The sequence below is a fragment of the Zonotrichia leucophrys genome, chromosome 3 (genome assembly GCF_028769735.1).
Source record: "Zonotrichia leucophrys gambelii isolate GWCS_2022_RI chromosome 3, RI_Zleu_2.0, whole genome shotgun sequence".
NCBI lineage: Eukaryota > Metazoa > Chordata > Aves > Passeriformes > Passerellidae > Zonotrichia > Zonotrichia leucophrys.
In genome coordinates, this window is record NC_088172.1 from 93,827,039 (window position 1) to 93,851,261 (window position 24,223).

The 24,223-nt window shown below is 39.8% G+C and overlaps 1 protein-coding gene across 1 annotated transcript in view; it reads left to right on the forward strand.

Annotated features, from left to right (window-relative positions):
- Nucleotides 1-24,223, forward strand: part of MSH2 (mutS homolog 2) — a 48,515-nt gene that overhangs the window by 13,315 nt on the left and 10,977 nt on the right. Inside the window, exons 7-11 of the mRNA XM_064709350.1 lie at nucleotides 12,678-12,877; nucleotides 17,871-17,980; nucleotides 20,032-20,155; nucleotides 20,970-21,120; nucleotides 23,988-24,085. Coding sequence (XP_064565420.1) covers nucleotides 12,678-12,877; nucleotides 17,871-17,980; nucleotides 20,032-20,155; nucleotides 20,970-21,120; nucleotides 23,988-24,085 — 683 coding nt within the window. The remainder of the gene's footprint in view (nucleotides 1-12,677; nucleotides 12,878-17,870; nucleotides 17,981-20,031; nucleotides 20,156-20,969; nucleotides 21,121-23,987; nucleotides 24,086-24,223) is intronic.

Genomic DNA, 24,223 nt, shown 5'->3' on the forward strand with positions numbered 1-24,223 from the left:
ATACCTTTTCCTCAGCTGACTCTATTCTTTGAAGATCATGCAGTAATATGCTTTTATCACTGGATCCCAAAATGCCTTATTTAATTAAAAAGCAAGACTGGCAGAAAACCTCCATGGTTTAAGGCATTAAGCTGGGACACAGCCTCTGCTGCTTTTCCATCTTGGGTGGCTCTGGCAGGTTTTGGGTGGAGCAGTTTCACTCTCTGGGTTAATGAAGGTGCTCATGACTGTTTTTGGTGAGTCCTTGCTCCATCCTCTTCATTGTCCTTTGTTACCATATAAGAAATGGAGGTTTATTAGGAGTTCTAAAAGATGGGCAGTTGTTTTGTCCGTAAGCCTAAATACTGTGTTGTTCTTGTCTTTATTCAAATTAGCATCTTTTTGCCTTCATGGCCTTGACACTTGCTCACACTCTCTGTGCTGTATGTAGGGTTTCTTGGGTCTTCAGGATTTAGTGTGAAAGTTTTTCATTTGTTTTTGACTCTTGTGCACCATGCAGCAGCCTGTGGCCCTGAGTTGTTTCATGGATGGCTCACACTTAAAATCACTTTAAATCAAAAGGTTCAGTCATCCTTCACTAACTGTGGACTGCCACCTGCTCCCTTGTAATTGGCACTGGTGTTCCTGTGGCTGACTCCTTCATCTTGTGATGGGGAGTTTATCATGCTTAAACAACCAAAGGTGTCATGTTGGATAGCAGATAATCCAAAACACTCAGCAGTTGCCAAAAGGGGCAATCCATGCCTCCTACTTCCCTTTTTTATTTGTGATCTCTCAGCTAAAGATCAGTTTGATTTGGCTTGTTCACCTGATAAAAACTAGTCCATGAGAAAGTGAGGAAAGTTGTCATCCAAAATTAATCCTTTTACCCCTCTGCTGCTGGTCCATGAGCTGCTCATGAGCATCCTTAGTGCAGGTCAGCAAGTACCAGAAGCCAGGATTTGTTCAGATTTAATAATCTGACTTGAGTTTGCTTTCTGCTGGCACTTTGACTGTTCTAGAGATTATGCCAGTTGATTTATGTTGAGTCATATTGCCAAACTTGCTGCAGGAGGATAGAATGGATATCTGCTTTTCCTTGGATTGGAATAGTGAATCTGTGAAATGGAGCTGTGCACTACCATTGTTCAATAAACCTGCTGCTTTCGTGACTAATTAGTTGTGAAGATGCTGTTAGAATACTTTTAGCTCCTACAGAAAACAGACAATGAAAATTTTATGAAAAAAAAACTATATGCATGGAAATAAACATTGGGAAGACAAAATATACATCTCTGACAAAGATTTCAGGAGGTATTTCTTGCTTTATGAGTTATTCTCCTATCACTTTTGTCTGTACAGTTCCTTGAGGGTAAGAGACTGTTTAGTCCAGCAAGGTTGCAATGGGGTTTGAGGTAGGAGAGGATTTGCTGTATTGAATATTCAAAATTCAACTTTGCTGGTAGATGCCCTTTTTTTTCTTCTATAAACATGAATGTTTAAAAGTTGGGACTTGTTTATCATTCTGTGAAGTAGTGATTTACTATAAGGTGAGAATTTCCCCTTTGTATGCCAGTTCCTCTTCTGGCTGTTTAATTCATTAGGGATAATAATTTTGTTATTCCTTAACTGTGAAAGAGGAGGGGAATTAAATCTCTTTAGATTTGTGCTGTTACATAAATCTAGTTTGAGTGGCAGTTCTTGGTAATAATTAAAAAGTGCTTTGTTCTTATTTGGCAAATCCAGCTTTTGGGAAGAGAAAGTAATATTTTGGTTTCCTTGTCTATCAGATAGTGACTGGTACTGTGTGTAGCACACCCAGGCTGAGGAGTGGGAAATAAAAGACACCTGGTTCTGGTTTGAGGTGTGACTGGGGTAATTTGGATGAATAGGTGTATGAATGTTTCTTCAGACTCTAGACAGGAGCAATACTCCTTGTTTTAAATGCTCTGATATTTTCAGGACTCAAGTTTTGTAGAGTCAGGGCTGGTATGCCATGGGAATGTGGAGCAGTCCCAGCCATGAGATGGTGACAGGGAGATGTCCCTGTGTCCCTGCTGCAGGGCATGGGTGGCCTTCAGTCTCACCTGGAGGGAAGCAGTGACAGCCCTGGCAAGCTCTGGTCACCTCCTGCCTGCAGAAATGCTCCTGCAGGTCCCCTCTGCACCCTGTGAAACACAGCTCACAGCTCTGCAGCTCCTGGCCACGGGCAGGGGCTGGTTAATGGGCACTGCTTCCAGCACTGCCTTGGGAATGGAGGAAAGATTCCTCTGCTTCCTCTAATTCCTCTACTTCTTCTTCATCTTCTCCTCTCTCTTCTCCTCTCTCTTCTCCTTCTCTTCTCCTTCTCTTCTCCTCCTTCTTCTTTCTCCTTTCTTCTTCCTTCTTCTTCTGTCTTCTCATAGGGAATTTCTGTGCCTGCCTCCCAGTCCTGCACTTGCTCCTCAGTCCTGGCTGGAGCTCTGCTGCTGTGGTGCTGCTTTATTTCGTGTTCCTCAGCATGATGCCAGGCACTCGCTTCCCTCAGGCTCTAAAAATATTGCTGCAGTCTGCTTCAGGAGCAAAGTCTTAATTGCATCAAGTGGTACTTTGCTGATGGGAATTAAGACCAAATATTTTATTTTTCTGCTGAGGAATTGTTTTCTTCTTTACTTTGCTTGACCTGCTGAAGTCAGAAAGTTCATAAGCACTTGTGCAAAAATAATGAATTATTGGTAACATCAGAGTTGGATAAGTATCTTGTGGGGAAAAAAACCCTCAATGTTATTTTAACTGCTTTTCCTGATAATCCTGTCTTATTTTTTATTCTGATCTTATTATCTTGCCTCATAGTCAAGTTTCAATGCCTCATGCAGTTTTCAATGCTTGATTCCAGTAAAAAATTTTCATGCTTGATTTTTATAAAAAAATTGTGCCTGGTACCCCTGATAGAATCCCAGGGCTTTAATTTGCTCTCTAGCCTTTGGCATAGTACTCAAATAGTGTATTCAGAAATTCATGTAGGGTGGTAAAGAGTCTGTTGCTTCCCTGATCTATATTAATTTTATGTTATATAAATATAACAGATATAGAGGAGTGTGAACTCTGCTTATTTGGAAGACTGCATTTATTTGAATTATAAAATTTTTCTGTAAATGGACTGTCCTGAAGTTAGAAATATCCATTATTGTTATCATGGTAGGATGGCTTAGGGACTAATTAGGGATACTAGAAAAGGCATGAGACTGATGTTTGACTGTGTCTTTCTCTTACATTGTTGAATATTACAGGTTTAACAGCAGGGAGCCTGATCTGTGCAGCTTCTTAGTAGCATTCTGTGTACCCAGAGCTCTGGAAAGTGTGTGCAGTTTGATTTCTGTGGCTCTCCTAGGCTCTAAAGCTGCTCTTCAAACCTTGCACTCCGTATTACAAGGGATTAGACTTCAGCAGGCTGTGAAAAATAGGATATTCGTGGACTCTCCAAGTTACATTTAAGATTAAGGGACAATAGGAGTGGGTTCTGAGGAGCTGCACTGTCACAGTGGAGTGAAAGTGCTAAATGCTTTCTGAGGGCTTCAGATCCGTGCCTTCAGGTAGATCCTTGATTTAGTTCATTTAAAGCCTCATGGGAAGAGTATGGAGGTGGGAGAGCAGTGGGTAGCAGCCCTACCTCACACTTCTGGTGGCAGGGCTGCTTTCTGCACCCAGAAGTGCTGCTGGGACTGGGGCTTGAGGGCATAATTTCCCAGCCACTCCAGGCCAACATCAGGACACAGCTGGGCTTGTCCACAGGTGGCAGGGCCATCCCAGGGTGAGGTGCTTCAGGGGAGCCAGAGGGGAAGAGCAAACCCAGCCACAGCAAATGAAGATGCATGTTTGTGTCTTGGTTTGGAAAGACAGGAGTCTGCTAAGGAAGGCAGGAGCCTCCCCTGAAATGGAGAATGTAAACCCTCCCCATCCCTCCAAATTGCTATAAATTTTAAATTAAGGGGGTCTCAGGCAAAAATATGGGAGCAGGAAATAACAGCTCTTTAATAGGGAAGAAAAATTAAAGGGTAAAATAAACAATGCAGTGCACTAGAACAACACTGACAGTCAGAACCCAACCTTGTGGGTCAGGATGTTGGTAGCAGTCCAGTTGGAAATGTGGCTGCAGTACTCCTGGGGTTTCACATGTGGCTCTGTTGGAGCAGGGATCCTGTAGAGAAGGGTATATTCTTCCTCTGAAGATCCAGTGGAAGAAGAGGCAGCTGCTGTTCCTCTGGGGAATCCAGTGGATAAACCGTACTGGTGTTTCAGAATCTCCAGATTATACCCGGGTAGCAATGCTTGGCTCCTCCCTCTGGGTGGAGCATCGCCCAATGGGATGCTGTAGTTCTTATCAGCCATGCAGTGACATTCAATGGCCTGTTATGAGCTGATGTCCCTTCCCAAGGGAGGAGTGATTATTGTCACTTAGAGAGAGAGAGATAAGGCAAACTGCCCACTTGACAAAAGACAACTGCCATACAGATGGTAATAGAAAACATCTTGCCTTGCAATCTGGAAAGTTTGAGGAGGGGCTGCAGCTGGGAGCATCCCCCTCAGTGGCAAGCTGAGGTGGCCAAGCCTCACCTCTCCCAGGTTTTGTTCCTCCACACTTGGTGGCTGGGCTGTGGACAGAGCAGCTGTACCCCTGAGCCAGCTCCTCTTTGGTCGCTCTGACTTCTTTGTTTCAGCAGAGGGCAAGTTTTGGTACTCTGTTTGGGTCTAGAACTGTGAATGGTTGCAAAAGCTTTTAAGGAGCTGCAGAGGTGATCAGAGTCCAAGGAATGCTGTCACCTTCCTGGGGTGACAGCATTGTCTCTCTAAGAACGCAGGCATCTCAGGTGAACTCTGAATGCATCCCCCTGGGGCTCTTTGTTCCTTTGGGTTTGCTCTGTCTGTTCATCTACTGTATGATACAATATCTTCTTATTTGTTAAAAGCCTGCAATTTCACATCCCTCACATAAAACTGTAATGCACTTCAAATTCTGGATTGAGGAGGAATATACACTGTTCTACTTCTTCACTGTCATCTTCAAAGTTTTCTTTTGTAAGCAGTTATCTTTTAGTGTAGCTTTTTGGGGGTGTTTAGGTCGTGACAGTGGTTTCAGGGAGAGAAGCTGTGAAGTAATTTGATAATACAGAAACATTCATAAACAAAACCAGCTTTGTGCTCACATGGCAGGAGCAAACAGTGACAAGGTTTGGGCAGGGGTGGGTGGGAAAGGTTTTGAGCCATTTAGCATGGAGGGGAGTCCCTGTGAAGGTGCAGGCTGCTCTTTTTTTGGCAGGCAGCAGGGAGAAGTCTTGAATACCTGGGTGTCTTGGCATTGCCTGGGTTGTTTCTGAATTTATAGACCCTTCTGTGTCCATGCAAATTTGGGAGGGTTGGAGGAGAGTTTGCTCAGGTGAACAGCTTGTGATACTCAGACAGAAGATTTTGGACCCTGAATTATATTGGATGGCCAAATTGGTACAATTTCATTACATCAGCAGTAAGATTCTGACCCCTTGCTTGGGATATTCTGTCTCATATGTAAGAAGTGCTGGAGAGGTGTGTGTAAAACCCATCCAGAAAGGAGCATTCTGAGTTCTTGGGGAATCAACCTGGATTCAGATCTAATGTTTTCAAAGTACTGGGGGACCTGGAGCCTGTTGTGAGCCCCTTCCAAGGCTATTCCTGTGGCTTGGGTGAATGTTGCCATCAGCTGGAGCTGCCAGAAACCAGAGCAACTTCTGGCTGTGCAAAGGCTCCAGTATGAGCTGAGTGGGGACTGAGATCAGTGATTCTAAGCCTGTGATGTATGACTAAAATAAAATGGCTTTTGATGCTATTAGTCTCTCTAAAGCTGCTGGTTCTTTATTCCTCAGGGTTTGTGTTACATTTATTTCTAATTGTTCGCAAAGACTGCTCTAGATTCATAAAAAAAAAGTCTTTTATGCATAACCAAGCACTTCCAAAAGCATGCGTGGGTTGCTTAGCTATTTTGCATTGTTATTTCTTTGTGCTTGTCTGAGAAATTTTGGATGTTATTTTTATAAATGCATGCAACAGCTCTGATTGTCTGAGGCAAAATGCCCTGGGATGGTCAGTGTGATTTTTATGCTTCTGTGTGCTGAATTACTAAAGTAATTTTTAGTTATCAGGGTTCAGATTTCTGATTTAGGCTCTCATGTGCCAATCTTAGGTGTCTGCTTTAATGCTTCAAGGGCTGTAAAGCATACTGAAGTTCTTTGGCATGAAAAGAGATTTGTAAATTTAAGGCCTCTACTGCTTACCTGAAGCAGCAAATTGGATTATGGCTGATTTTTGGGAGAGAGATGATTGTTTAAGGAACGACTTGGTCACCAGCAGAAGTTTATAAAGGGAGCTTAGGGGACAGTGCCTTGCTTATTTCTCATTGGAAAAAAAAATTCTGGTTGGAAAAAAAGAATTTGAAGTATTTACTACAGCCACTTGCTGTAGTCTGGGCTTCCTGCAGGGTGTTAAAATACTGTGTGCCTTGTGTGAAAAAGAAAACCCAATTAGAGCAGGTACGGTGGTGGGTAGCATTTTACATGTCTGGGTTAACCATGTCCAGGGAGGATTTTGCTTTGGCTACATTGGGTTAAGAAGAGATCTGAGTTTGAGAGAAACCTGAGGGAAACAAAATAATGGTATGCGAGGTGTTTTTCTACTTTCCTTTGTATGAGGAAAATATGAAATTAAAATATGAAATTAAACTGATACAGCCGTGCATATTCTGAAACTCGTGGTGAGATGAAAGTCTCAGTGTATTTTGAAGCAGTCCTTAATATGCTGCTTTTGTAAGTGGTATTTCTTGATTAAAATTCTGCAAAATCAAGTAGAACAGTTGGACAGGAAGGTTGGTCTTAATCTGCAGTGAGAAAAATTCTTTAGCAAACAGAGAATTTATGCTCTTCAGAGGACAGCTGTTAGATAGTCAGGGGAGTTACTTTAAAGTCTTCTTAAAAGTAAGTCAGCTTCTCCTGTAAGAGAGGGCATTCTTAGTTTATTTCAGTATTAACACTTTTCCCCATGTGTTATGTGGAATTCTTAGTACAGTGGTTTTTTTTTCTGAAAACATCTATGAGTAATTGGGATTTAGAGTCACTACCCTGAAGTAATAACTAAATATTTATTACTCATTATTAAATATGTATTAGTGGTTACATATGGATCCCAGTTTCAAGAAATGATAGAAAAAAAACCCCAGAGTACTTTTTTTAAGCAGAAGTCCTTGAGGGAAATGTTTTCTTTCCTGCATGGACAGAGAGGCGCAGAGCTGTCCAGGGTTTTGTAGGATGTTGGTGGAGGAGAGAACAAAATTCTAGGTGCTTTATAATTAATCTTCTTGCACACTGGTTACTTGGGTTTTGGGTTTTTTTTTTGTTTTTTTTTTTTTTGTTGTTTGTTTGGGGTTTTTTGGTTGGTTGGTTGGTGCTTTGTTTGTTTGTTTGGGGTTTTTTTGGTTGGTTGGTTGGTGCTTTTTTTTTTTGGGGGGGGGGGGGGTTTGGGGGGGTTTTTTGTGGGTTTTTTTCCCCTGCTGGCCAATCCTGCTCAGGCATTATAAATACTCTATTCCTTCTAACTGTGGTCTTTTATTTTAGTCTGTTAGTTTAGTTATTATTTCTACACACAGAATTATTTTCTTTCTTCGTAAAAATCTATATACAAATCTGGCATGGTTAATGCCTTTTTTTTTTCTATTTGCCTATTTTCTCAAACTATTTTTCCTATTAACTTAAACTTTGATATTTAGCTGTGTAAAAATCTAGAAGTAGAATTAAACCCTCCTGACATCATCTGTGTTGAGGCACCTTAAAATGGTGGTGGAAAATGCTGCACAGGTGTAGCCAGGGGGGCAGAAATCTCTTCTGATGTCAGATGTGATGCAGACATCAGTGGAATGGAAGCAGCCTGTCGAGGCTCAGGCGAGTGTGTGACATATATTAGATTGAAAAAAACCAGATTTTTGTTGTCTTTTTCTGTGTGTGTCTGTGGTACATTGGCCTTCTGTCAGAAGATGGTTCAAGAGATGCCTCTTATGAACAGTAAAGCTGGGGGAAAGGTGGAATGTTTTGAGTTGGAGCCTGGAATATCCAGCAGAAACGTGGAGATGAGTGGCGTTTTTCCTCTCTCTGTCTCCCAGGGCACACTAACCCTAATGACACTTGTGAGGGCACAGAATTCAAAGCTGGTAAACAGCCGTGGTTGTGCTCAGCAGGGATGAAAGGTGGGTACTGTTTCCAAATTAAAGAAAAGCACTTGTGCTGATTTGCTGTTACATTTGCTGCAGTCTTGTTCTCTGGTTTTGCAGATTTAAATAACTGTCTTGAAACAGATTTCCTTGATGTTCTAGTGTGGTTTCACTACTTATAATTGTTTCTGTTATCTTGACTGTGCTGCCTTAGATTTGGGGTGGCAAGTTTTTCCCTATTTTCCTTTCCTTTTGGCTGTGTGGCAGAAATGAATTATCTAGTGTTGTCAGCTGTTCTTTGGTTACCCTTTCTTGGATTTTAAAATTTGTTTCTTTTTGTATTTCCTTTTTTTCCCCCCCTTAGTTGAACTTTATATTAAAAACAATCTGTCCTTAGATTTCATTATTACTTGTGAGGATTATTCATGGCTCATAGTTGCATTACCTTTCTATTCAGCAACCTTGTATGCATTCTTACCAACAGAAAATTGTTATGCAAAATGTGGCATGAGCACAAACCTGTCAGATGTATCTTTGTGGTTGGCAAATGTAGGGGGGGGAGATAGAACCGTACCAGGAAGGTCATGAAATGTTAGTCTAATTATCATGGTTTTGGCAGAGGAAAATTGCTCATGCTGATCGGAGAACTCTTTGAACTTGTCATTGTGGACAAAAGGGGAGGGGAAAGAAATAAATTAGAGCTTTCAAAATGCCTTTGACAGGTCTTATCCAAGAGGCTGTTGAAATAGGTGAGGAAGTCGTGGGATGAAAGTGAAGGGTTTGTTTGTGCAAAAGGCACAAATGGGAAAAACCCCCTAGATCCTGGTAAAGATGAGCTCAAGACTGAGCTCATGGGATGTTCTAGAATGACTTTATAGCAGCTCTGCAGAATTTAGTAAGTCTTCAGAAGTGATTCTGTGCATGTATCTGTATGCTAGCATTACTGATTTTCTAAGGGCCTCTTGGAAGAAAATTGAAGTTCTCTGACTTTAAACATGAGCCATGAGAGGGCAAGATAGCATCTCATGTTGATGGTGAACTTTAATTTTGCAGATTCTTGCATGTGTGAAGTTGGTCATCAAAATAAGGAAAAAACCCTAGTTTTTATGCTTGAAATTTCAAAGTTGAAATCATGGGGTAGTCAGTAGTTTAAGCAGGTTGGATAAACCCAGAAAACTCTTGTTTCCTGCTGCAGGCAGGAATAGTATTTCTCTGGATTAAAATTCACTTTGATAATGGATAAACATTCCAAATGTGTCTTGCTTTCTTCCTGGTGGTTTTTTAAAGTGAAGTAACATTGAGGGTTTTTTTAAGTGAAGTAGGGTGGTTTTAAACCAGAAATTCATGCCATTTTCCTCATAATAAAACTTGAAGATATTTGCAACTAGTTCCTCTTTATGGGTTGATGGTGTGGTGATATTTTGATAATGGAGAAATAATAAATAAGCTGATAAATATTGCATAATACCTGGGAAGTGAGAGAACATAACATCAGGGCAGTACAAGCTCTTGTGTGTTTGCCATGACTGTAACTGCTGAAGAACAGGGAAGGTGACAGCAGGAATACATGGATGTTCTAAATGGAGAAGTTTATAATAAATCCTGCTTTGTTTTTGCCAAATTTCCAGATTACAGGACTAAAAATGGCCAAGCTGCTTGGTTCCTGTGGGGAGGTTCCTGTTGGCAAGTGGGTTCCTTCTCTAATCCCTTAGTGGGGAAGGAGCACATCTGGTTAGTGGGCTCGTTTTTAGGCTGTTCAGCAGTTGTGTCAGGTGTCTTTAGTTTGATTCGGTTCTTATTGCTTTTTCCCCTCAGTATCTAAACAATATCTGGTGTTTAAAAGCTGTGTTTGGTCACTGGTGGCTGCTGGCACTTCTGAGAGGAGAGTTTGTGATGTGAGCCCTAAGTGAGGTGTGCTGGTAAATGGAAGGGATTTGTGATAAGCATGGCAATGTATTTGCTGTGGTGAGATTGTGTAGCTCTTGTTATTCCTCCAAACCATTGTCAAAGTCTGAAAGCTAAATATCATGTTCAGAAACACCAGCAGGGATCAGGATGGAAAATTGCTTGGCTTTTATGATATTTCTCATACAAGTCCTGTTCTGTGTTTTGCAGTAGGTATCTTCAGTGTTTTCCTGTCTGTTTCTGACAAGCTCTGTGTACATGCTGAAACATTAATGTTTCTTTTGGAGGTAACGCACCCTTATGTGTCAGTAATGTCAGTCTCTCAATTTATGTATTAAGGCTGTAGTTGAATGGATAAACATAAAGGTAGGTTCCTTCTCTCATCTTTTTCATTGATTTTTTTTTGGGTATAATACAGAAGATTCACTGGAGTGTGGGAGTAGAATACTTTTTGAAACAGAAGGAATTTTTTTATACAAAAATGTACCACTGCCTGTCCAGGGCTCTCTGCCTCTTGTCTTGCTTTAGCCAAAGCCTTTGTTACCTGTCTTTGCTAATTACCTGGGGCAGTGGACTGTGTTAACCCCTGTGTGGTGTTGCCATTGTCTGGCACCCTGCACAGCACTGCAGTGTGTAATGTAGAGATCACTGCTGTCAGAATGACAAAAAAATGTAATTTCCAATGTAGTTTGCAAGTGCAGATGTTACTGTAATTTAAACAAATGCATTTTTCTGTCAGTAAGCAAAGCAGCAGGAATAATGTGGTGGAAGCTGTCTTTTCCTTGCTTGCATGTCTTTAGATAAAATTAACTTCTCTGCTGAAGCAAAGATATTGATAGATATTATTAACCAGAAATCAGCATAGTATGTAAAGTGGGGAGGTCTCTGAAGGAGGCAGAACTCTTCCTTCCTTGGTGTTCGGAAAGTGTGATCAAAGAACACCGACCTTCCCAGTGTTCCAAAATTAACAATATCCGAGTTATTTTTTTAACAGCAAATGCAAGATGTGTAGAGATGACAATATTAACTGATGCAAAAACCCCCAAAAATGTATGAAAATTTGTTCTCATTCTAGTGGAGAAATACAATTTAATGCTCCGTCACTTCTTGTTGAGATTTATGCTTGCTTTGAGCACTTAAAGAATATTTATTTCATTATTTTAAAGCCCCCATACCTAAAATTAAGAAAAAAAACAACAAAAAAAAAACCAACAACAACAACAAAAAAAAAAAAAAACCAACTAGAAAAAACCCCAAACAAAATGTCAGGGAGCAGCAGCAAGGGAAGGCAAGCTGGGAGTCGGGGGTGACCAGTCTGGCAGGCAGTACCCTCCTTGGTGAGAGTGCAGTCTCCCAATGCCTGCCATGAGGCAAACAGTGGTTTGGAAGTAGTTGGCATGGATTTACAGAGGGAAAATCGTGGCTGGCTAAACCAGTAAGCTTATGCAATAGATAAACTGGGTGGTTGGATAAGGGAAGAGCAGGAAATGTTGCTTCTTGTGGCTGGAGCTGTCGCTGTCCCCTGTTACATCTCAGAAAGCAGGGCTAGGTCAGTACAGTGTGGTGTGCTGAAAACTCACCCAGCTGCCAGGCTCAGGGCATGCAGTCACTCTCAAGGGCTCTGTTCCAGGGCTTGACACTGGGACCATCCCTGGGGATACCCAGGATGTGCAGCTGGCTGTACCTGGGACCCTGCTTTGAGCAGGGCTTGGAGTGGTCAGGACCCAGAGGTGCCTTCCCATTGTCGCAGACATCTTTTGTGAAAAATCCTTTCCTTAGGATTTTTTCCTCCTGAGAAGCTGAGAGGCCTCAGGAGCAAAATGTAAACATTGATTATCTGCTGCTGTGGAATGCAACAGGTGGATCTGTGATTGGTCTCATGTGGTTGTTTCTAATTAATGGCCAATCACAGCCCAGCTGGCTCAGACTCTCTGTCCAGGACACAAGCCTTTGTTGTCATTCCTTCTTTTTTTCTATTCCTTGCTAGCCTTCTGATGAAATCCTTTCTTCTATTCTTTTAGTATAGTTTTAATGTAATATATATAATAAAATAATAAATCAAGCCTTCTGAAACATGGAGTCAGATCCTCATCTCTTCACTCATCCTTGGACCCTTGCGAACACAGTCACACAGCCCATCCTGTGCTCCAGGCTTGCACAGCTGCAGTGTCCATGTTGGCCTTGTCTACAGGGAGATAAGCTCTGCCAGCAGTGGAGTGTTTTCCCTGCTTAATTCCTCTTCTTCCATGGACTGCTGGAAGACTTTTCTGCTCGTGAAGGGAAAGGATTCATCTCCAAGTCAGTTCTGAGTCAGCTTTACCTACAGGATGGATGTTGGTACTTGCACTTGAAACAATTGCAAATACCAATAATTGCTGTTTATTAGAAACCCTGACTGTTCAAAACTAGAGAAGCTTGACATGGGTTAAATCTCCTTGCTTTCTCAGCTCATGTGCTGTCTGTCCTGTTTTCATTGGATTTTTTTTTTAAAGCCGAGAAAGTACAGATAGAAACTGTCAGATAACTGGTGACATAAAAGAATTACAGATGGTGCCATGCTAATCATGGTTATGAATTTCTCATGTAGGTTGAATTTGGTTGAAGCTTTTGTGATGGATCCAGAGCTACGTCAGTGCCTCCAGGAGGATCTGTTACGTCGCTTTCCAGACCTCAACCGGCTGGCAAAGAAATTTCAGAGACAAGCAGCAAACTTACAGGACTGTTACAGGATGTTCCAGGCTATCAATCAGCTGCCCAATGTCATACAAGCACTACAGAAACATGAAGGTATTGCTTCTATTCCATCTATTCCCAATGTTTTGTGGTGTACTGATGATGAAAAGAAATAGAGCGTAGATTTCCAAAGATGACTTTTTTCCCTGTGTGCTTTTGTTGCAGGAATAAAGCTTTAAACACATTTGAATTTTAAATGAGCTGAAATTCCAAAATGCCAATCAGATACTTAAGAATATTCATAGCTAAATCTTTGCAGGGAAATGTGTTCCAATTAGTGTGTAGCTGGCATGCTTGAGCTGTTGGGTGGTGGTGTGGGAATCTTTGACATGGATTTGTCTCTGGGAATTCCTGACCAACTGTGTGTGTGCTGTGATCTTACAAACAAGATGCCATTCTTACAATAGTGTTGTCATCCACTTTGGGTTGTAATGACACACAAAATCCCCCCGGTTTAAGGATTAGCGGTATCACTCAAATGGCTTTTTTTAATCATAATGTTCCTGTGTTTGGTACAAGTAACATGGCAGGATTTCCTCCAGTCCTCATTAGTAGGAAGCACAATGCTGTGACAAGCAAGTCTAGAAGGTACAAAAGCAATTTTTTTTTTCTGTGTATTACCAAGAAAATACAGAATAAGATCAGCATTCACAATAGCAGTTCTAACCTACCAGAAAGCTCATTTCCATTGAAGCCCATTAATTTGTTAGAAATTCCCTTTGTGTAAAGCAAGCACCAAAGCCTGAAAAACAAATATTGTTTGAAATGGTATGGTTACAAAAATTTCTTTCCTTTATTTGAGTAGAAAATAAAACTACCCAGTGTCTTATACTTTTCTGTACTACAGTTTTACAAGTTCAAGTAATGAAACTTCTACAATATTAATCTTAAAATAAATCAATTTTTGGCTATTGACTGTATTATTTCCAAGAGCAGTTTAGATCTGAAACTCTGAGGGAACTGACAGATGTAACTGTTTTGCTTGTTTTTGTTTTTAAAGAGCTGTGTCACTCTTCAGCTGCCTCTGTTGTGTCCATTTGGCTTTTCCAAACAGACACTGCTTGTTTTAACCTTGACATGGAGCCCTTGGATTCCCATTCTATGCTGAGGTGTTAATTCAGAATGCTGACTTCCTGTCTTTACTTCTTTTTATATTAGTTGCCATTTGGATCAGCAGAGTTCCTGTGTCATAACACTGGGGTAGGAAAACAATTCCATTTTTAGAGTTTTGAGGAGCAAGCTGTGTAAGGCAAACTGCTCACCATATGGAAAAGTTAATAGGCTGCAAAAGGTTCTTCCTGTTCTACACATGAATCAGTTGGACTTAGGGCAATCACCAGCAGTATATTAAAGATAGTTTAAAAGAGGTGGTGTGTTATTTTTATTTTTCTTTGTACTTGTGCCACCTGTTCAAAGTACATGAATGGTCTGGTAATTTTCAATGTACATGAATGATTCAGACTGGATCTGGTAATTTCTCTGTTTCTGACTGTACAGAATGTTGTAACTCATCAAGGGATGGAAAGTCAGAAAGATTTTTGACGATTCTGAGTATGTGCCAGTTTCAGAATTCCCTTGCCTATGAATGGCTGTGGGGATATAGAGCAGCTATGGGGATACAGAACAACTGCAAAGCCATCAGCTGTGACTGCCTTTCCCTCAAAATGAAGCATTGTTTTGTTGAAATCCTTGTTTTTATGGGTGGTGAAAGCTGAGGAGGGGGGTGATGAGTGAAGATGGCTTTTTTCTGGTTTGGCCATAAGAAGTCTGCATAGGATGGGAAAGAACTCTGAGTCATCAAATCATTTTGCTCTAGCTGGCAAAAGGGAGCAGTTGCTCATTACTCAGATTGCTGGGGCATGAAATTTGGGTCCTTTAGAAGATTTCTGTCCTCAAGAAGCTGCTGAAGCATCTTCCTTCCCATCTCAAACAAACACTCTTAAGTGTGTAAATGTGCAGGATACAGGAATTGTGTGCTGGGTGTCAGATGTGTTTTTACCATACTGTACACAGTAACTGAATGCCCCTTACTGCTGCTTTCAGTCCTGTTCTTTCCTAGCCTCTTGTGATCAAACTTGGCTGTTTCCCATCCTTTGTCAGATCCAGCTGATTATTCCCTTACTCATAATGGAAACACATTTATCTATCAATGTGTCGTCTTACTCAGTGCTACATTTCACTTCATTTCTATTAGCCCAGTTTTCAAGGTGTTGATCTATTTCTGATTTATCTTATTCCAATATAAGCTACTGACAGCTTCCATATTGTTTATTTTAGTGACATTTATAAGCAGCCTTCTTTTCTGCATTAGTATGAATTCACACCTCTTAAAAAGCTAAAAGCTTCTGTGAGCCCTGGAGGAGCTGATGTCCTTTCAGCTTGTTCATCTTTTGCAAGTGGGTGATTTGCTCTTTATCTGCGCTCTGGTCATGGCATAAATGACAGATCTTGCACCTTGGCACCTCCTGTGAGACCAAGCTGAATGCTTTAGAAGAGCCCAGATTAGCTCTGCAGAGTCCCCTTTGTCTCAGGCATTCTGTATTTGAGGCAGATGTTGCACCATATGGATATTACCTACCTGTAGAAAACATATACTGTATTTTATCCCAATTTCCATTGTTCTTTTCCTTTTATCCCACTTTCCATTGCACTATCAGAATGACTGGTGCACTTAATCACTGGGATTTGTCTGTTTTGCCTGGATAGTGCAGTGTCATTTTGCTGCCAAACTAACTGTGTGTTTCAAGTCTGAAGATTAGTGTTTTATTTTAATTGCCAGACAACATTTTTAAACCATATTAATAGTCAAGTCTTTAAAATGTGTAATAAACACTTGTCTGTGCTTCAGTAAGTAAATTATGGTTTAAATTAAAACCTGCACCTGGGCACAGATAGGCTCTGGGATCAATATGCATCTCTGCTTTTGATGGTGCAAAGCTCTATTAGTTTTGCTCTCAGTGGTTACTTTCCATCCTAATAATGTTGAGTAGGTGCAAAAGAGCATTTTTTTTACTATGCATCTTTTCTATGAGTTAATGAATACAGGTGCAAGACATGTTGGAGTTTAATTTAGAATTTTTCAGTGATGTTTCTTGCTCATATTCTTGTAATGCCAGGTGTTTTAAGAAAAGCATGTGCAAATAACTTTTGTAAACCCTCATTATTTGCTGACTCCACTGTTTTACTTCTTTCAAGTGCTGGATACCAAGTTTGAAGTTGGATTAAAAGTGAAAATAAATTTTGCTGTGTATCAGTTGGACCCATATAAATAAATGTATGTAAATACATCAGTATGTTATTTACTTAATAAATAATAAATTCTAATTTTAATATATTCCAGCATTTGAATGTGACATCTTCCTGTGGTGTCCAAGGTGTACCCTTCAAGTTTAAATAATGAAATGGCATCATGAAACTTCCCTACTGAAGAAAACAAATTATAATAGCTACTTTAAGTTCAAGCACAATTGTTTTGCATAGATTCAAGAATATTGAAGCTCATTTCATTGTGTGTGCCTTTTATTCTGTCAGCTGGGAACTGCTAAGCCCGCTCTGAAGAATGGACATGAAACTTTTTCTGCTCTTCAGTTTCTTTCTTTGTTGGCTATAGGTTGGTTTAGATGTGTCATTACAGGAGGGAAAAAACCAAGATATTAAGAGAGCAAGCAAGAAGTTTGGAATTGGAAACAATCTTTATTTCATATCTGTTGGTTTTGAAGATTTTTAATCAGCAGAAAGCTCCATTTTTGCAAGATCAGTACTCTCTCAACAATATGTAACTTTTTTCTCTATTAATAGATATTAGTCACTCTAGAGCTTTCACTTTAAAAGTTTGAGGGACTAGGGAAGCAAAAAGGCATGGTAGAAAAAGAAATCAAACCAAACTTTTTCTTTCTACTTCAACTGAGAGAGGAGAGATTCACTTGGGCAATGGTGTCCTCATTGTGTAACTTCTATGAATTTCTGTGGCACTTTTTCTATAAATTTCTAAGGCACTTTTTCTTGGGAGAGGCTAGGACTTTTTTCTTAGTCTAGTAAGAAATTGAGAGGCTCTGGAATATCCAGAGCTTAATTCTGTATTTCTTTGTTAATGTGCAAAGCCTTGCCTGTAAACATGAGAGGCAGCAACATAATTCTGTACATAATTCAGTGAGTCTAAGCTCATAGTATTGGATTCATTTTGAGGCATTTTTTGTATGTAATATACTCAATAATGCTAATCTTTCTGTGATTAAATCATGACTTGAAGTGGCTGCAAAGATGTAAACATGCATTTACTGACAGAACCTTTCCACAGCTGGCTGCTGGATATAGGTGCTTATGTGTAGCTTATGTGTACCTGAAGAAAATACTTCCTTCACAAATTTGACAATATCTGTGCATGTTAATTTAATTATGAACTGCTGTTGGTGTTCAGTGCTTTTGGTGTTCCATGGACTTCCTGCCAATATGTGTTCTGTGCAGTTTGACTTGATGCTACAGAGTATCTCTGTTAATTTTGATGCCTTCCCGTCTAGTGGAAGGAAGTTACTGTGAAGACCTGGTTGTAATATGTGGTCTTTTTTTGTGGAAAACAAAAGCTGATAACATACACTTCAGTTGCTATGTCAATATTGTAATTACCAAATATTCCCAGTATTATGTAATAATTTATTAAGAAGAATTAAAAGCTGTGAGTGTGGAAGATAAGACCAACATTTTTTGCAGAAGGCATGTCAACTTTTATGTTCAAAAATTGGTAATACTCAGACAATGGGTTTGCTTTTATACTATTGTTTGTTGTTTTACTCGTAGTAGAAGGGATTTAATACCCCCAGTTATGAACAAAGGTGACAGAATAGGTACAGGCTTAATCAGAATTTAGATGGGATATTTAGAAAAATATCCCACCAATCTTAGAAAAAGGTACATGTGTTTCAGTGAAATAGTCATAGCCCATCTTTGTAACATTAACCAGCTAAGCAGTTGTGTTGTTTATCTGGGTAAGTGAATTCTGGTAAATCTGTGGGGATTTGTGAATGATAATTTTCTTGTTTGTTCCTAACAGGAGCTCACCAGATGTTGTTGTTGGCTGTATTTATAACACCTCTTAATGATATCTGCTCTGACTTCTCAAAGTTTCTGGAGATGATAGAAACAACATTGGACATGGAAAAGGTATGAAATGTTGTGTGGGCAGAGTTTACTCAGCAATTAAAGTTGCTTATTGAGCTTTGCAATCTGCTCTATATGAACTAAATTTAATTGATCATCTGTATTAAGTAGCTAGTGATAATTTAGCTGTATATAGAAATATATGCTGCATTTAGAAATATATGAAGGCTGTTATTGATATATCAGGGTACTCAACAGGATATTCACCCACTATCTGAAATTATCTAGCCAGTGAAAAAATGCTTTGGGTGCATTGATGCTGTCGACCTGAAACTATTTTTTGAAGATCTCATCAATATTAAAAGTGGAGAAGTAATTTTGTCATTTCTCTACTTTGTATTTTTTAAGTTACAGGGATATGTCTCAAATCCAAGATTTAGCCAAGGATATGTTTATTACTTGGGGAGTCTTTTATAAAAAGACTTTTAAAAATCTTTTAAAAAAAAATTTCATTTTTTTTATTAACCAGGGGTTAGGATTATCCTAAGTGAAGGTCTCAGCTGACTGCAAAAATAAGAGAAATACCTAAACATGTGCCAGACATGGTAGCAAGGGCTGTTTGTTGAACTTGTGAGAACTGCAGTGGGTTAAAAATTTAGAACATGCATACTTTTCTCCAAAGGCAGGAGCACTGTGTTTTCTTCCTTTGTATTGTGTTGTGCATCCATCAACTGCATTTTGCTGTTTATGGAAGGACTTGTTTGATTGACATGTTGCTGTAATTTGTGATGTATGGTAATGAAGAAATTTATAGCTTTATACCAGTTACAGACCATCTGTTGATGCAGTTTGTGTGCCCTGGGACTCTGTTTTCTTTAAAAGTAACAGCTGTTTAAGCCTTCACCCTTCATAGTCCAGCTCTTCAAGTTTCTTTTCAGGTTCTACTTTAAAAATGTTTTGTTGTCCTTCTAAACAGAATAACAAGTCAGTTATTTTTAGTCAAATCCCATAGAATCTGGCATGTTAAGTTTGATTTTTCCCCTCCTTCAAGGTACTGGAACATGTCTATAGCTAAGCCAACACTGGTTTTACCAGAATAATAAACCTTGTCCCTATGAACAGTAGAATCTGAACTTTGACTTGAAATTCCCCTTGGATTTTGAGGGAGTTCAAATAAAATAGGCAGTTCTATTCTGAGTGCAATTGAAGGATAGGTTGTCATAGCAACTAAATTATGTCAATAATCCATTCTAATATAAAAAGAAACATCTAAGTTCAAAAAGCGTGGGATATGGTTATTCATTTACCTAGCTGTAATAAAAGTTGAGAAACTGTCACTTCCATTCCTATTTATCTCAGAATCATAAGGGCCCTTTGAGAAACCATGTACTCCAACCTCCTCCTCAAGTCAGGGCAACTTCAAAGTTTGGTGGTGCTTTTGGTGCACAGCCACCTGGCAGTGGAGGCACAGGGAAGGGAGAGAAAAGAGATGAAATACAACAAAAAGATGAAATGCTTCATGCTAGCCTCTGAAAATTTAAGCTTAGAAGGAACCGTGTCTGCTTTTCAACTCAAGAGCTGGGTTGAAATTTGTGGGATTTTTAGTGACACTATGTAGATTCCTTCCTAAGCCTCTAGAGTCCCTTTTGGGGCAGAAATTACTGATTCAAAAACTTCACTTTCCAAAGGCTTCTTGTTTTGAAACACCCCATGCTCTGTCTTGATTAGCTGCCTAAGTCCAGGGTAGCAGAAATGATCATGTACATGACAATTTCATTCCCTCTGGCTTCCCTTTTTGCCCTGCCTACTGCTCAGTCATTTGTTTGCAAATAAATGTGCAGACAACTCCATTTCAGCAGAAAGGAGTCTGTTAAATTGGTATATTTTGCGTGTATGAAGTACATTATGTGAGAAAACAAGTATTTGAGATGTGTTTGTTTTGCAGTTGAACCAGACACCAACTATCACAAACAACATTGCATGACAACATTATATATTTATAAAAAATTTCGTGTGAGTTGTAAAGTAAATTCATTTCACTGTGTATGATCAGAAAGATTTTTTTTTATTATTCCTTATGTTCATATAAATATTTTCTTGTTACTTTTCTCTAGGTGGAGAATCATGAATTTCTCGTTAAGGCTTCTTTTGATCCTAATTTAACAGAATTAAGAGAGAAGATGAATGAACTGGAAGAAAAAATGCAGTCCTTACTAAAGACTGCAGCCAAAGAACTAGGTAGGGTTGGGAACTGCCTTTCATTCATGTCTCTTTTGTGAAATGTTTTGCAATCAGGTGATGAAAACTGGTGTAAAGAAGTTAAAGGGTTAAAAGATGTTTGCATTATTATATGATTGAGTTGGGCTGACATGGGTTGTTGCAGTACAAGCTGTTGAAAACAGGGATTTTTTGGCTTATAACTTTGCCTTAATTTTTTTTAAACAACATTCCAAATTATTTCAGAAATGATCATATGTGTTACAGAATCTATTTTGTACAACTGTAACTCATCAAACTCTTGGTTAAGTCTAGTTCTGTTTTACATTCTTTGAGGACCTGCACTTTTTTCCCCCCTTCTGTGCATTATCCTGAGTGTCCATTCAGCTTTCTTTTGATGTTCCTTGCAAAATGTAACTCATAAGCAAATGAGACATTTAAAGTGTTGATTATCCTATGCAGAAAATTCCATGTGCAGCTGATGAATTGGGCATTGAAATATCAACTTTAAGAAAAAGAAAAAGCCACCAACTTTTAATGGAAATATGGCAAGGAAAATTGACAACACTATACTTACTTTGGGTTACACATTTAAGAGCTTGCATTTTTTTGCAGTTTGAGAGCATTATTGAAGTAAGAGCAGAGAACGGATCCATATATATATTTGTGTTTGGTCTGGGTATTTCTCACAGCTGTACAGAACCAAAACAGGTCCTCTCAATTAGGTCATGTAAGAGGCTAAATCATGGGAACTGAGGGCTAGTGAGCAGGAATGGCACAGGCTGCAGGATTTGTGATATACAGCTGATTTATTTTTCTTGTTTTCATCTGAAAGGTTTGGAAGCTGGCAAAAGTATCAAGCTGGAGACAAATTCACAGTTTGGGCATCACTTTAGGGTAACTTGTAAGGAGGAAAAAGCTCTTCGTAACAATTCAAAATATGGAATCATTGATACACAGAAGAATGGTGTGAAATTTACTAACAGGTATGAGATGATATTGGTGGTTTTTTAAGCCTGTTCTGAAAGTAATAGAATTGCTCCTTTATAGTTATGCTGATAAACTGGGTTCCCTGCAAACTGTCACCTTTTTAATTGGCTCACTGATTGAAATATTGAGCAGGACTGGCATAGAGTTTATGTTAAAAGCTGCATTCCCCATTTATGTTGCCAAATGTTATCTATTTTTAGTCCTTTGACTTGGGCTAATTTCTCTGTTTTAGCTGCAGCAAGTATCATAATTGCTTCTACTGTGAGTGTTTATACAGACACAAGCTGCACTAGGGAATTTATGTTTATCACTGAATGTGACATGCAGAATTTTGTTGCTGATTACTTTTTTTCCCCCTTTGTTCCAAATCCTCTCTAATTTCTTTTAGTCCTGTGTATTGAACTTCAATTCTGTGTCACTTTTAATTGAGCTGTAAAAAAAATTTAAATCTTCAGGCTAATTGCATTGAGGCTGTTTCAGTGTGTCCTTGTCTGGACAGCAGTTCTGACACAGATCAGCTGAAAAGTCTCTATTTTTTTGTTGAGTTTTAGCTCTTTTAGAGTGTTTTAGCAGGAGCAGGGGCTGCATCAGATGTTTCTCTGTTCTTCAGTGTTTTTATACAGAGGAAACAAAGTAGAAAGTTGCATGTGCAGAATTGGGTAATAATTTAGGTTGAAGGCTACTTCTTATCCCTCACTCAAAGCTGATGCACTTTGGAAATTCGATCCTATCTCAAGCTTAGATGGGGTAGCCCAAGGCTTTGCCTGAGTGCCCATCCTCTAAGTATCCTTCACAGCTTTGTGGCACAAGTTCCAGTGCTGAACTACTGTTTATGAAAGCTCTCCTGATCAGATCTAAGGAGAATTTTCCTCGCAGAAACTTGGGATCTTAGGATCTCATTCGTTTGCTCTGCACCTCCAAGGAGAGTCTGTTGCCTCTTCCCTCCAGGCTGACCCCAGATCCTCGGCCTGGGCAGGAATCTCTCTCAGCCTGGTCGTTACATGCCACGTGCTCCAGCTCTGTACCTGTGTGGTGAGCATCTGCTCCAGGTTCAGTGTTGGGAAGACAAAACCCAAAATTAGAGATGCCATCTCAGGAGTGCTGGGTAGAGGGGAAGAATGACTTCTTTCAGCATTCTGGGTCCACTCTGGCTAGAGCAGCCAGCATGGCCTTGGCCTTCTCTGCCTCAGGGCCACACTGCTGACTTGTGTTCAGCTGCTTGATGGTGTAGGGACTGTTTCTGTTAATCACTCACTTCCATAGTTATAAATCCTTATCTTTGAAAAGGAGGACAAACATATTGGTTCACACCACCCAGTGTGCTGGTGTCAGGACCCAGGAGATCCCTCTGGCTGTCCTGAGCAGCCAAGGCCCTGCCAGGGGGCTCAGAGACCCTGGCGTAGAGCCCAGAATTCCTGTGGTTTTGATTATGACCTGTGGAGGAAATTACCAACCTTAGATTAATATCTGCAAGCCATGAGAAATTAAGTAGAATGATAGCTAATTTATCACAGGGTGAAAAAGTAGATTTTGGGGTTTTCAGAATGGGAATTCAGCAGGGCAAGATGGAGGGAACTGGGCATGTCCAGCCTTTCTCCTTCTTCTTCTTGGCCTCCATCTTCTGCTGTGATGTTGGCACATACAGATTGGTTTAGAGTAGAGGCTCACTGTCTAACATAGGTGATAGATATTGGAAAGTAAACATTGTATATGTAGTTTTCAGTATAAAGACATAACACCGCCCTGGGGCAGGCAGAGTGCCTCAGACTGTCTTGCTGAGCAGACCTCAGCAGGTCAGGAGAAAGAATTTTTATAGATAAGATACAATAAACAACCTTGAGACTGAAAAATGAAGAGCCCTGACTCCTTCTTTGAGTGCTGGGCTGGGAAAAGAGACTTTGGAACTCTTCTTGGGGTCACTCAGAGCAGCTAGAGACCTCGACATGCTGGTGTATTTCACACCAATTTACTTACATGAACAAAGTGTAAACCTTAATTGCATTTTGTTTTAACATTTACTCAGAGGATATTTTTTAAAAACATCCATGAGATGAAAAACAGCTTTTTTCTGCTTCCAAATGTGTTGTGAATCTAAATGCATGATGAAGTTAGGCTTTTCTGTAACTGAGAAGATGTACTTAGAACCTGTACTTTGTCATCTGTTACTTTCCCTTAGTGAGGCAGCCCGTGCATCACTAATAAAAAAGAATTCTCTGTACTTAGTTAAGTTATAGTTGATTCTGTAGGTGGTACTTGAAGCACAAGACTGACTTCTGCCTGTAGTGTGGGCACACTACTTGGGTGTGTTTCTTATTCAGTCTTGCAGACTCCTGTTCTTTGTTTAGGAGACAAGCTTGAGAAGAATAAAAACTTGTTTAAACTCTTGTCTTTATTTCAGCTTACCTTAGTTGGAAGATCAGAACCTGTTCATAGTGACAGTAATTAATTTAGGTTTTTACTAAATGAAAGAAGTCAATGCCTTCAGATCTGATAAGCCTGTTGTAGGACTCCGGGCTAATTACACAGTTGCTTAGCAGCAAAATGTAGCAAAATAGCCAGAAATTCACTTTGAAGAGCTAGTCCTTATCACACAGCAGCTCTATAACAAACACAGATGATGTCATGTGTTGATGCTAGAATTTCTGGTTTGGCCCTTGTGGATGATCTTAAACTTGGAATTAATGTTGAGGCTGCCTTGGTGTGGATGAATTGTAGGTCAGTTGCTTTGTGATCTTTGTGCTGAACCTTGCTGTTAAAACAGTTGGGGACATTTGGTATAAACTCAGATGAGGAGGCCAAAAGTTTGGCACTGTAGGTGAAGGCAGAACATCACAGCTTCTAAATACTCTTGTTTTGTTCACAGCAAACTGAGTGCCATCAATGATGAATATATAAAGAACAGGGAAGAGTATGAAGAGGCTCAGGATGCAATTGTTAAGGAAATCATTAACATTGCTTCAGGTGAATATGGCACTGTTGATGTGTGTCAGTCTGGAGTGCTGGGAGGGAGGACTTGCTGTTTATTTGAGGTTTCTCTTTTACAGAGACAAACTGTAATGCTGCCCAAAGAATTGGTGTCAAAAGTGAGATGTGAGCTCA